Source organism: Eubalaena glacialis, chromosome 6 (assembly GCF_028564815.1).
Source record: "Eubalaena glacialis isolate mEubGla1 chromosome 6, mEubGla1.1.hap2.+ XY, whole genome shotgun sequence".
Taxonomy (NCBI): Eukaryota; Metazoa; Chordata; class Mammalia; order Artiodactyla; family Balaenidae; genus Eubalaena; species Eubalaena glacialis.
Window position 1 is genome coordinate 144,689,259 of NC_083721.1, and position 15,077 is coordinate 144,704,335.

A 15,077-nucleotide genomic window follows, 5' to 3' on the forward strand; every position below is an offset into this window, starting at 1 on the left:
ATAAATAAATGAATAAAGTAAAATAAAATAAGGCACTAGATGGAAAATGTATGAAGAGGCAGTTCTCTCCTTAGATGCTGGCTGAAGGCAACTCTATTAGTCCAAGAGAAGGGGCTCTGAGGACACGATGTAAAGATCTTCCCACAGGCTGCTAGAAAAGCATGTGGCACCAGAAATAACCGGAACCGTGACTCGCAAATCTGCAGGGGCCTCCTGTGGATCTGAAACAGGAGGCTACACAGGTGAAATCGTGTTGCAGCGAAGTCTGTTATGTGAACATTCCAAAAGAATGAATCAGCACAGGGCTTCAAAGTGTAGTTTCCGTGAAGTGTAATTTGACGCTAACAAAATAAAAGATGCCTTCGCTGACATGCTAGAATACAGAATGCAGTCATGGTGCCATGATTTTTTTTTTCCTGGATTTTATCACTGTAGATTCCTATAACCAGCAATGAAAATGACATTCTTAGCCCTATTTCTACCTCTAATGATTTGTGACATATCATGTCTTACTCGTATTTAAGGCATTCCAATCACCATCTAAGAATTACCAAATCTGAAGATGCTTTTTTCTTTTTTTACCTACAAGCCCAAAGAGCACTAAAGCTTTCTTCTTTCTCCTTCACTCTCCCCTCTCTCTCCCATCCTAGAGGTCTTGAATCTCAATGACAAAAGTGTCTGAAAAGTAGATGGAAGAAAGCAAAAGGCTTCGAATTATTTGGTCACTTCTACTGGTTGTGCTATCTTCACAGAGGCAGAAATTCTTTTTTTAGTGCAAAAAACCACACCTATCAAGCAGTCGAAGTTGTTGCAGCCAAAGACTCCAGTAACTACAGGACTGGTAGGTAGAGATTGCAAAAGATTCTATTGAAAAGCATGTTCAGTCAAATAGAAGTTCCATCATCTAGTTGCTTTACCTAAAAGAAATACCCTGTTCCATAAAGCACTAGAGAGAAATCATTTTCTAAACGCAAGTGGGGATGCAGCCGCTCTGGAAAAGCCCTTTATTCTGACTGCATTACTGTATCTGCAAGCTCCACCTCTGCAAACATGAAAATCAATGTAACAATTCGATGTACAAGGCAAGGCCTACGGCACTGCTAATGTCCCCTTGCTGGACATACACCTTAAGTCTCAGAGCTCTCAGGAGGTTTGCTGTGGAATAAAATTAGATTCCAACATCTGCCACCATTAAGGAAAAAATTCCATTTCCGTCTCCCATATGAAAACACTATAACCACTGAACAGTAACTGAACCTTGATACTGTGATGGTTATTACCCAAATCAACTATTTTTTTTTAAACAGTAAAATTAGCGAATTCTGCTCTCATAATTATTTGAATGTTATCAGACTAAATGTTTGATAAAATTCTAGTATGATCCACTTGGAAAAACGGCTGCTTATTTGAATACCCAGAATATACAGTGTATTCATTTGTAGCTATTCACATTATGTTTAAAGCGTATCATCTTTTTAAAGTTTGCATTAGCCTGCTTTCCTACCCAAGCACAAAAAGTAGCCTACCTTCAGTTTGCACTTGCATACTTTACCCAGACATTTCTATTAACGTTAAAAACAATCTCATTTCTATTACTCATCGAAGAGAAAGTATAATACATGCAAAATGGTGGGATCTGAAAAGTTGGTTTCTTTTCCTGAAAATACTTTGTGCATTAGTCATTGCAGACCACAGCTACACACGTCTGGTTCCACCACATTCTGGGGCTGTACTATCTTTTCAAAATAATTCTGCTGCCTGCCATTCAGGGGATTTACCTAAAGCTTTACCTTGTAAAATAAAAGGTATTTGAGATACATAAATAGATAATAAATAAGTCACTCTGTGTGGAGGTCTGAGTCTTTTGCTTAGCACGTTATAAGACATTATCTATTTGTGTTACAGTGTTGTAAATCTAAAAGCTCTTCTGCATACGTGACAGCATGGGACCTCCTCCCATGTTAAAAGAAATCTTGGGCTCAAAAAGGTTAAATCATTTCCCAATACCAGAACAGCCTGGACCATAGCCTCCTTTGAGTCCTCCACCATGTACCCTTCCCTACACCCCAACCCCAAACAGACATGAAAAAGCTTGGCTTCTAAGGGCCCTATGTTGGCAAGAACCCATATTCCATGAATATGTCAATGAAGAAAGGAAAGCCCCTCCCATTTCCACTATCAATTAGTCCAGCATCCTTAATTCCTCTTTCCTTTGGTCCTGATGCTGCCTGGAACCCTGAGGAGACACTAAAATAGTGATGCAGAGATGCAGAGAATTTGGGGTTGGCTCTCCTACTTTTTAGTCAAGTAACCCTCGTGTAAAATGAGGAAATCAATGTTACAGCCCACAGGGTTACTGAGAACTAAATGCAGATAATATATAATGCATGACGGGGTCTAGCACAAAAAAGGTAATGAATGTTAGGCCAATATAGAGAATCAGGGCGAGATACAGAAGCAGATGGGGCTGGACCGGCTGAGATAAAAGTGGCTCCAGCACATCCCTCTGTACACGTGCTTCATCTGGGAGGACCTCTGCCCATGCTGACGAGCCTTGCCACCTATCTCCAAGGCATAACAACTCTTGCACAAGTTAAGAATTCTGACCACGAGAAAGGTCCGTCAGATTTGAAGATTTTTTTTTGGTTTTGGTTTGTTTTCTAGTTTTTCTATTTCCTTCACAAAAAATCATGGCAGGTGAACAGAACTTAAGTCAATGGACTACCTGCCCTTGTTAAGTCAGATCTCTTCTCTTAGGGATATATACAGTTTTTGGACTGTCTTATTTTTCAGTAATCATCAACTTTTAGATTTTCATCAAGAGGGCAGTGCTAACATCTAAACTGAACAGCTAAGAGAAAGCTACAGAAACGCTTTTTAACGAAGTTCCAGTAAATTAGTAGTTAGGAATAACTATGTGAGGGAATGAAAGTTAACAGTCTGCTGGACCCCAGTCGTCTACAACTGGCCCCTTGGATTCTCTTTCAACCAGTAATGAGCTAGCAGCTTTGGGGGTTCTGGGGAACACACCATCATGGCAGATACACAGAAGTTGGCAACTGACATCTTTGCAAGTGACTCACGGGGAGCTTCGTAGGACAGGAGTCCAAAGAGAAAAGATGTTTAAAAACCCCCTAGAACATCACTCACATGACATTATCAACCCATTGTTACCACTGTCTGAATAGCTCCAAAATCAGAACTCAGCCCAGGAGGGGAGAATTGGGGATATCATGTAAAAGAAAGAAAGAATGAAGGTAGCAAAAATGCTGCTAGCCAGGAGCTATGCTCTCGTCAGAAAGGAGAGGGAGGGTGGTGGCGATTATCTGACAGATGACAACTTACCAAAAAGTTTTAATATTCTATTTTTGTTTGTTGGTTTTAAGGCTGCCCCTTATCACAATAATGCATGTTCAGTTTCTCTGTTTATCTATTCTGGAGACTGGGGGAAAGTGTTTGGCCTTGTAAGAAGACAGTCTGTTATTCTTGATAATTTAATTGGAAAGGTCAGAAGAGATGCAGAATCAGAAAGAAAAGCAGGAGAAACTATGTTGAAATATGAGATCCTCATCCTAATTAGACTAAATAGCCAAAAGAAGGTGGTGCAGGGTGGGTGGGTGAGGGGCGACGTGCGAACAGGACATTTCTCCTTAATGCCTAGTCTTGGCATGTAAATGAAGACATCTGAAGAAGCACACAGGTTTGAAGCGGCTCTGACATTCTATCATAATTAGAAACATTTCAAGAGCCCTGTAATTTCCAATCAAAATTACAGTAATTTCCGATATACAAGCCATGATTCATGACAGAATTTTACATTCCATGAGAGATTACGGTGGCCTGATGTATGACACGCCGAGTGTGGCACTAACATAAACAATTCAGTTTAATGTTTAAACAGCACTTGATGTTTAGAATCTCACAATAAAAGAAACATATTATTGTAGAAATTATCACTTTGACAGTGATTGAAGGGTACGCAGGCATGTGGCCTATAAAGCTATAATTTTTACAGTCCACAGCTTGAGTTTAATCATTTTTATATAACATTTCCAAGATATCCCTTACGTATTTCCAGCCAGCCTATAACTTAAACAAGAACAACCTTTTCTCAAGCAAAACTCCCAGCAAGGACCACTATTAATGTCGCTAGAGTGAAATTTCAGAAAAACCTAATAATGAAAGTACTGTATTGTAAATACATCGTATTGTAAATAGTCTCAGAACTGTATAATTTTATCAGAGGCTGACAGCAGACAGGCTGTTTTACAAAGGAGAGTTCATTAATGATAATGAAATATATTTGTCTAAAATTTCCTTGACTGCCTCTCAATCTCACTTTGATAGTGTTATCAAATCTTTCTGCAAAGGGGACAAGACTTATACTGGACAAGACCAGTATTCTTCTGGTCCTTTAAAAAGTATTCCTGGCCTTGAACAAGGGTTTGTAGATAACTGTGAGCTTGTTCATGTAGATGACTCTACTTCTGATGAACATAAATTATCAATATATGACAAAAAGACTGCATTATCTATTCTTCGTTATATCTTGTAGGGATTTGTCACTTTTCCCATTCAATTCGATTCATTTATAATTCAAAAGAGTTAGACAATTTTTCTAATTGTAATTAAATTTGTGTGTCATATATATGTATCCATATATATATATATATATATATATAAACTAAAATCATTACTTTGCAAAGCTGTGTGTGTGTGTGTGTGTGTCAGTTTGTTTTAATAAGCACACCTAACAGTTGTAGATGCCTGAGTTGGAACAGAAAAAAACTATGCTCGTAGTATTTTAGGATGGAAATCAAGGTCACCTAAGTACTAATGAAATAATAATAATTCAAGTTATTTGTTCCATTACAATAGACCAGATGGAGAAACCTCCTATACATTACAGTACTCTTCTGTAAACAACTGTTAACTGACTCAGGGATTTCCTGAGAAATCTGTGGTCTGGACAGTAGATGTTGGAGGAAACACAACCAAGTGTCTCTGTTCCCTGAATCTGAACCCTCTGTTTCATCATGAGCTCTGTCAATAATCCTGGAAACCGTGACCTCTCAGGGATGCAAGTTCAACTTGCAAATAGACACCTCTTCGAATGAACTTTCACAGGCATCGCAGATAAACATTCTCCATGCCTAACAGAGGCTCTTACCTGGCTTTTGGTTGCTGCCACCTTTGCAAACAGAGCTTGGGAAACTTTAGCGCGCTTCATTTCCTGCTGAATCTCGTCGTAAATGGAAGCATTAATGTTCATGGTATTGTTCTCTGGTTTCCCATTCCTCTCAGTGGCAATGGTAGCTGTTTTCACCTATAAAACATTTTGAACATGCCTGTCATTTTCCACTGGCCAAACTGTTTTGAAGCTTCTCAGGCTCGGCATCCAGACTGGACATTGTTGCTCCTTTTATGATCAAGGTGATCAACAATGCGGTCATTCAACATGAGTTCTTAGCTGGAGATCAGACTGCTTAAGTTAAGGAAGTCATACTGTCACAGGTGACTGCAGCTGTAATACGACAGCAACTGCCAGCTGACAACCAGGAATTATAATGCTATAAAGTAAGTTTTCTGGAAAACGGAATAGTTTCAAAGACTTGAAAACCCTAAACTAATTGTTTCCCAATTACCTTCCATTGTAATTCTAACAAAGGAAATTCACAATTAAAATCATAATGCACAGTGTTGTATGTTCGCTGGGTACCCGATGCCTAAGAGACAATTGCATCACTAATAGCTATTACATACTACGGCCTTTTTAATTTTAGACTCTTTTTTTTTTAATGCCTTTTCCTCTTATGTTTCATTTAAAAAATCTTCCATAACAAAGCCATTTGCAGAGCTGCACATTTAAATCTTCTATCCATCCATGAAACAGGTAGAGTGCCTTGCTTAATTATCATAAAGGCTGGTTGCATTTTACACATGCATGTCCAAGCTGTTCTGTATAATTATTTCATCATTTCCTGGCACCGCTGTATATAACTCTTTCCTTTTGACTGGTGGAACCAGACAATAAGAAAATGTTTCACAATATTTAATAGAACATGACTGCAAGTTACACAAAATATATAAACAGTAACTTACAAATATATTCAAAATGTATAATCTTGAGTGAGAAATTAATATCAATGCCTTTGGTAATAATGATAAGCAGATATCTGCAGAAAAATGCCACAAAATTTATGGGGAAAATCAACCTCAAAATTTACTGATATTTGATTAATCTTCAAAACTTAAAAACAATCTTTAAAACTTTAAATCTTTAAAATAAAAATTTGATCTTTATTGAGCATTTATAGGAACCAACCAGCCTGGGAAATTCACATATGAACCACGTAGCTGCTTTTTACTGGGAAACTGATGAAAACATAAATGAAAAGTTGTCCAGATGCAGGACCACATTTCTCCCGGCAAAGTGATTCATCAAGGACCACGTTTCTTAGAGTCCTTTACAGAATCCAGGTTTTCCCTCTCTAGAAACTTACCATCTTGGACCATTTCTCTCATCCACTAGGAACAATAGAAAATGAAGCTCATTTTAAGATAAACAAATGATTTTGGGGCACCAAATGACATACCTTCCTAGTCATACAGTAAGTCTTCTAATGTTTATTTCACCCTGCCCCCAAATATTTGGTATCAAAAGAGGGGCAGAGGTTATCCTAAGCCATTTAATTCCCTGCACTTAGACAGTAAAGCTGAGTCTCCTTTACAACGTGCTTTCTGACTCGTAACTTCTAGCTGGTGAGCAAAACAACTCACCTCTGGAGGATGCAGCTAGACTCTCCCACCTGGACACTACCCTTGGGAGCACGGAAAGGATAATGCAGGGAAATGGCTGGACCACAGGCCCCCAGTGAGGACACAGAAGGTGAGGCAGGACAAGGGACCCACCGGCTGGCCTCACTGGCCTCTCCTAAAGCATAATCCGCAGACAGAAACGGCAAGAGCGGAGGCTGGATTTCCAGCCTTCCCCTGCCAGCTCTGGACTCCAGTAAGCAAGGGCACTAACTCACCGAGGCATCTTAAGGACTGGGGGCCACTAGGCACAGACACAGGGCTTTGAAGCAGTAATCTGCTAAACACCACTTTAGGAGCCAGAAGAGTTAATGCATTACCATAAATTGCCTACAAAGTTGCTTTGCTGAGATTGGCAACTTTGCTCTGGGGTGGTCTTGCTTTGAGGCAGAAGGATAGATTTGATCACCACATGGGGTCCCTTTTAATACCTATTTTTTTCACTGCTTAAATGAAAGAGAAAAGAAAAGCCATTTCAATCGCTTTGAACATTGAATGTTATGGAAATGGAGGCATGAAGTCCAGGGCATTGGAAGAAACAGTTCCTTGGTATCATCTGCTTAGCAACAGTTAAGAGGGCAGGCTTTGGAAACTTGGTGTTTCAGTGTGTTTTGAAAATAATTTTCATTCTTTTGTAAAAATGATGTTTAAGAATTTATCTTCGAGGTGGGTTATAATCATTTGTTTCAACCCTGTGATTTTGTTTCTAAAAATTTCTTTGGTTTAATTTTTCTTTTTTTAATAAAGCAATTACAACTTGAACCAAAAAGCAAACATTTTAAATCATAAAAAAAAAATCAAATAACCATTTCCTAGTAGCCAACACAATCAAAAGTTGAAAAGAAGTACTTTAAAAAAAAAAAAAAGTACTTTTTAAAAAAGTTCTTTTTTTAATAAAAGTGAGAGCAACAACTTTTAAAAATATTAAAAAACTGTATTACTCATTTAAAAAATATTTAGAAAAGCTCTTCCTTATCATCTTGTTGGCTCAGATATGCATCTTATTAGAGATAAGCTATTAGAATTCTGGAACCACATTTTTCTCTAAACACAAGGTATTGCTTAAGGGGAACTGACTTGGACAGCTTTTCAAAAATATGAAAGCTGAAATTTTTCCCCAGGTAAAAATGGAAACAAAAATCTTTTATACCTCACTCTACTAAGTACTATTTTAGCTTAGCACAAAAAAAAAATCTTCTTTAATCCTGGTTTAGCTTTTAATATTATATCACACATTAAAATTCATAAAGTAGTTCATTCCAGGCAAAACAAACTACTCTTCAGCGCTTCTCTGCAAATAGCACAGGAGGTAAAATAAATGCAGTTGCTTTCTGAATAGCATTTATCAAGGTAGCGTGTACCACTCCATCATTACGGTGGCGCCAGGGAAGTAGTTAAGAACTGGAGCTTCTGCTACTTACCCTCCCACATGGGGAGAGGGTGTAGCACTAGGGTGTGCTTTTTATTTTACTACACTTGTGCAGTAGAACACAAAGTTTTCATGAGAATTTTTTGCTCCTTTACCGCTGCTGAATTCATCAACCCATACTACAAAATGAACTATATATACTACATACGTACTACATATGTACTACATACAGGCTACACAAAATGGACTCTACTGTGGTCCTGATTGGTGTCTGTGCTCTTCCTTGATGCAAGTGGAATTGCCTGCAAGCTCATACATGCATGAGGGCATGCCTATATGCAATTAAAGTTTGATGTAGTTTTAATAATAATTATGATAATAAGAGAGACTCACATTTATTAGTTGTTTATTATGAGCTGGGCCTTGTGTTAACATACATTAACCTGCATAATAGCCCTGAGTAGGTAATGTCACATTACTGCCCCATTTTTAAATTGAGAAAGCTAACAAAGAGGTTAAGTAATTTGTCCATGGGGCAAGGCTGAGAACTGAACTTAAGTCTAACACCAATGCTCATCTTAGAAATCACTGCAATACACTGAGGGTATGATGTTATACAGGACTTCTTTATTTGGAAAAATTCTTATTTTTTAAGACGTGCTGCACCTGCTTTTTGGTGGCCCTTTGCTAAATCTAGCTCATGAATGTCTAATTTTTAGTAGTGAATGGTTTTATCATTAGTTTAAAAAATCCGTGCTATTTTGAGGAATTCCTACTGGTGATAGAAAACAGTCCCCATTTTCATATTTTTATATATTAACACTGTTTTGAGTATCATGGTTCTATCTTTGTACACTTTTCTTCCTTTTATAGAAACAATATTAGTTATTTTCCAGATCTGGACTTTCAAAAGTCCTCTAGCTTTTAAAAGATGACCAATAATGAGAAGCGTTTTCCAAGCACATACGTGATCTTAAAATAAAGCTGATCAAGGGATTCATAACAAATAAAACTTTTATCAAGTGTGAAGTTCCTGCCCATAACTGAACCTATGTTTCATTATATTATAGAAGAATGTGTTGTAAAGAGACAGAAGTGTGCAGCTACCAGATTAAATTAATTATATACCGCTTCTATTGATATAAACTTTGTACATTTTCTAAAACATTGTTATAAAATGTCCCATCTTCAGAAGAAACCAAAGAATGCCATAAAGAGATGTTAAAAAAAGAAAAAATATTATATAATTCATGTAAAAGTTATAAATTGATAATTATAGGCTTTCAAATGGTCCTTATGAAGACAGAAATTGCTAATTTAACTCCACAAGTCACACATCTTAAAACACACAAATAACTCCGTAATAAGTGCACACCTAAATAGAAACCATCAACTTAAAATGGATATGTTTAGTGCAACAGACAACTTCCAGAAAATAATAATTAATTACTATCAATAAGATTCATCTTGTAAACTCATCTGGAAAATTTGCTAAGCGATAGTCAGAAAAGAAATCTTTAAGGCCATGGAGCTTTGGAGGGATTGGTTTCTCCCAGATACTCCTACTACCAAAGTTTGGAAAGGGCTCTTTTCTCTACAACCTCAGAAATGCCCAACTGTCTAAAGTCTTCCAAAGTGGATCATTTGTCAAATATTCAATGTATTCTATCAGAAGAATATTTCTCATGTGTTCCTCTTTCTAACCTAACAAGAAAACTTCTCATCCTCTCTGACAAACAGAAAGAGTCCCCAAGTTTCATTCTCTCCTTTCTAAAATGTCTGTCTTCTGGGAAGTGGCTTGAGGTAGGGGAAAGAGCATCAGACTGAATAGGGGATTTGAAAACTAAGTATTTGGCTTTTCTCATTTTTCTCTTACCAAAAGGTTAGTATAATGATTCCATGAATTCATGTACGTGAAGGTGCTTAGAAAACTGTGAATCATTATCAAGTGCAAGGTATTCATATTTCTTGAATTAGAGCATGTATATTGTGAAAATATGCTTTCAACAAACAGGTCTGGCCTGGAGCCTACTGCCCCAGCCAGAAGACAAAGCCCCTGGTGTGGCTACCCCTACCGAAGCCTGAGGCACAGGAGCCATCTCGCCTAGGTAGAGCCAGCCAAGAGCTTCCTGAGGCTGGTCTAGGTTTTCCCTGGTGAGGTTCTCCTAAGAATAACACCCGGGGCCTGAAGGAAGCCCCTTCTTGAAGATGATTTATAATCTGAGTTCCTCAATGGTTTAGGTCTTCGGTCTGGCAGGACCCAGGGACATCCCAATCATCTTCCATATGACCTAAATTCTTCAGAGAAGCTGTTAGATAATCCAGTCTCTCAGGCCTAAAGGTGTCCTGGGTCTTCAGTGAGCCACAAGGGACCTCTGCCTTCAACAAGCATTAGAAAGAAATCCTGTTCGGGTCCAACCCAAGCCAAAGACTAGTCTCAAAACAGATTTCGAGTATCTTCATTTGGGGGGGGCGGGGAGGGGGTGGAAATGAAACGCACAGTGATTTCACACAGATTCCTCTCTGGCAAAATATAAAATTTAAAAAGACAAAATCCTGCAGTCCTTTTCTATACCTGTGGTCTCCTCCTTTATTCCCCTTCCATTTTAGTCATTTGTAAATAAGCACATGAAAACCTTATGTGTGGTATATTGGTTCCAGGTTAAGCGCTGGATTTCAACTGCTGCAAAACAGTACTAACTCAACTGCTCTGTAACCCGTTTTTCCAAATCCTAAGTACTCATTTTACATTGATTTAATACATTAAAAATTCCCTAAAATTTAATTCATTGAATCACTGTCAAAGGGTAAAAGGTGAACAAACTGGTTGTGAGCTCTGTTATGATAAAATTAAGGAATGCAAAGGGATTCTCTATGAAGCAGTGAAATAAAATTATTCACACATATCAGATAATCATTTCAGAATGTGGTTAGATGGCCAATAATATTGTGTTAATAGAAACTTTTTTTCTTTGAAAGAGCTTCACTAAGAATCTACAGTATCTAAGTACATTCATCATTGGCTAAATATCCCAGCTAAAGGCTTGGTCTCAGCCCCCTCTTGAGAACAAACACATACAGCTGAGGGTGGCTCAACCAGTTTATCAGTAATTCAGGCCAAAATAAATTATATTTTCTATCCCAACTTATCAGCAGGTATAGTCTTTAGACATACATATAGGAAAGCAACCCAGAGTATCTTAATAGTATACAAAAATAAATATCACAATTAAGAATTAATGTAATTTTGGCTAATAAAAACAAAAAACAAAAAACTTGATGAGTAAGGAAAGCAGAATCATATCTGGAAAACAAATAAAAGCATTAAAATCCTAGAAAAATTAGAAAACAAAAGCTATATTAAGGAACTACTAAGTCAAATATTTGGATAGATTAAAACAAAAAAAAGCAGCAGCAGCTCAAAGCTTAAATTCACACTGGTCTTAAGTAAGCCCTTCTTTTGTTAGTATTGCAAGATTAAGTGATAAGTAAAATAACTCTGCCCAGAGGCTTTCCAATGATGACTGCAACAGCAAAATTAACTAATGATGGTACATATGATAACTCTAAACAACACAAACTGAGTGTTCAATCAAGTCCAAGTACAGTATTTTTTGTTTAATCACTCCTACAAAAGTCATGTATGTATATAAAGAGTTCCTCATTCTTTTTGGTAAGAAATATTGTATTGAAAGCTTAACAGATCAAATTCAGTTAAGTGTGTGTGTGGGCAGATGGATATGTATGCATGTATTTGGGTGCCATTCTTTTCTGCTAGAGAAACATGTCCTTCTTACAATTACAGCAATGCCTTCCTTATTGTCTGCTCCTATAGACATCAAGACTTAATTGATTTTCATTGAATAAAATGGAGAAAATGGACCTTTGGGATGTTTCTAAACAATAATCATTTCAGAACATTACAATATGCAGTTTAAGACCCTCCACAAGTGGCTGTATATTATGTCTATTTCTTATTTATGGAGTATCTATGGCAGTTTCATTTTTAGTGTTGAGTTTTATCTCTATACTTGGAAATGGATGACCATTTTTTACTATTGATGAAACTAACATTAAGAGATAATTTCATTATGACATTATGTTACATAAGCACTTTTAATTAGTATTCCATATTTACTTTCCATCGTTCTAGCTGACCTCATTTTTAAGAGTTGCACAGGCCACAAATGTGTAAAAAATATATTTGCTTGTGGATCTTACATCTAATCCACTCTCAAATTTGTATCTAATAGTTGTACTGAAAATTAACTTCTCAATTCTTATAGTAGTTATGAGGCTACCTTTTAAACTTGATTAAAAAAAAATACAGATGCGCATACACAAAACTACCTGGCAGATGACTTTTGTCCTTTCTAAAAAGTGCAAAAATTTGGAAAATAGAAAATGTGCCCATTTCTGAGAATATGGATGGAATTCCTTATCAGCCCCATTTAAAGCTGCCTTCAAGGATTGTATTAAACTTAATTATGAAAGATTACAAACGAGATGATGTGTAATTGGTACCAGCTGCAGTTGGTATTGGAAAGCGTAAATACAAATGGAATTATTTATTTTTATTTATTTACTATTCAAATGGTGGTTCTAAAATGCACAGGGATAAAATGGACTTCATTACTTTTTTTTTTCCTATTGAGTTTAAAATACCTTTTTACTTAATAGTAGTAGAGCCATGTATCCCATTTAAAGATGACTTTTCACCCCCAAAGAACCCCCCAAATGAAGCAATACAAAGCAATTTTTTTCCCTCTATCTAATTAGTAGCTGCTTGTTTTTATATCAGAATTAGTGAGCTGGGACCAAATTCTCCTCAAGCAAGTCTATGAATTACTATTTAAAAAAAAAAAGAAATCCCTATCCATCTACCTTTCTCATGCTTGTTGAGATTCTTCCTTAGACTTTTTTTTTTAAAAAAACAAGAGCAAAAAGCAGAAAGGTGAGGAGGAAAAAGAGACTTCACCTGGGGAGGGCGGCTGGGCGGTGTGCTTATCAGGGGGGCAGGGCCCATCGCTGAGGCTGCATTCAAGCTCCTTTCCCTTTCATCCTGGTAAATTCGATCTCTCTCAGCTTCCGGTAACTGCAAGAAATTCTGCATAGCCCGAAGGTTTACCAGCAAAGACTGGGATGCAGTCTTGGGGTCCTCTTCCTTTCGTAGGATTTCTGAAAGCAAGCCCTGCAGGGAATAAAAGGCACAGGGTAAGCTTGCCCCCATGCTCTGCCCAGCCCGCGGTGATCCTTTCCTTTTCTTCTCCACTCTGTTCAGAAAATGAACAGTCAGAAGCATTAATTCCACATAGGAATATATTAGTTACAATTGAAGTGGTAGAGAAGAGAGCCTCAATTGTATTCTTAATTTTATTAAGCATCTGCTTTACATATAACATAAACTGCAACTGCCTAATTGGTCTCCTTCCTTTGAGTAGCTTAACTTGCCATGAAATCTTTCACAGAGAGAGGATTGAGGCAAGTTAAGAATAAATGAAATGCTCATAATACGACAGCACGGAACTGTATAGTTCTCAAGCTGCCTAGACAAAGGCAGTGGAATGCCAACAGCCCAATATGTAAAGATACAAAGCCATTTCGAGAGAAGTAGGGTTTACAAAGAAAATACTCGAAAGTGAATTGTAACATACTAGGAAAGAGAATATCACTAAACATCATCTAAGATTTATGCTATGTTTTTGCAGGCAATATTTTACATTATTCCTTGGTTTTCAAATTAGTGGAGTCAATGACAAGTGATTCTTTCTATTTACCGCTTAAGGAAACTATACTGCACTGCTTGCTATACAATACCTCTGAGTAACAGGTTGAAAATTTGAACTTCAGAAACCATCCTTTAAATTTGAAATACATAACCCCTTTTCCACACTGCAAAAATCCATCGTAGCATGCCAAGAAAAAGAATATTATCAAATTCTGTAATAATCAAATTTCTTGAGGAATAAACATTTTTAATAGTGTTAGAAGAAATTCACAAACCATTAGTAAACTTCTTTATGGTGTTCCTCCCCAAATAACAGAGAATTGTTAACTACTTCTTTAATTTTTGGAAGAATGCATTTTAAAAATGGGTGTTTCTCCACAATTTTGTTTAAGGGCTTATATGAAATACAAGGATTAGAAACATTTTCTGCCCATTTGATAAGGACTGAGCAGGCCTTACCTCTTCAACCTTCTGCATGAAAAAATGCCTGGAATGCCAAGACATGTTTGCTTTCTACATTTCAGATTATCACAATATGGCTCAGAATAAAATGTTGTGGAGATCTCTATATCATTTGCAAATTTCACTTTCTAATAACCCTGCAGAAATGGCAACAGGGTACATTTGGGAAAGGGAGGTAAAGTGTCATGTCAAAACAACCAAGCCCCAAGGTTATAACATTGGGGTTTTTTCATGGTTTCCTGGAAGCACAAACCTGGCTTTGTTCCCAATTCCTCAAGGAAAATGTAGCATATTGCCCCAAGATAACAGTTGGGTACAGACAATATAAAAGCAGTGTCCACTTCAAAAATGATCTATATAGGCTGCTATTAAAAAAGATCCTCCAATAGGCTCGGGGGCTTAAGAGTACATTTTAGTTTCTCATTTGGTCTATGCAAGGGAAGCCAGTTTCACCCTAAGAAATGTGACTGAAGAATGAAGGGTACTTGTCCTTTCATTTATAATACTGACAAGTAATGTTGCAACTGTGTTTATACATGAGCAAAACATCCAGTCAATTTAACTAAAATTCAGTCAAACAGGCAGTCAATCACCCAGCTATTTAATCTGCACAAGGCCAACTAATTAGATTGACTGTGTTTTTGATGTGTCACGTTGAAACCAAGAAATAAAGGTCTCAGAAACAATGTTTGAAAATAGGTG

General features: G+C 37.1%; 1 protein-coding gene across 3 annotated transcripts in view; it reads right to left on the bottom strand.

Annotated features, from left to right (window-relative positions):
• SATB1 (SATB homeobox 1) overlaps positions 1-15,077 on the bottom strand; it is a 98,255-nt gene that overhangs the window by 26,022 nt on the left and 57,156 nt on the right. For all 3 annotated transcript variants that reach the window (XM_061194723.1, XM_061194722.1, XM_061194724.1), the window contains 2 exons: positions 13,164-13,376; positions 5,171-5,326 (listed from right to left, as the gene is read on the bottom strand). In XM_061194723.1, coding sequence (XP_061050706.1) covers positions 5,171-5,326; positions 13,164-13,376 — 369 coding nt within the window. The remainder of the gene's footprint in view (positions 1-5,170; positions 5,327-13,163; positions 13,377-15,077) is intronic.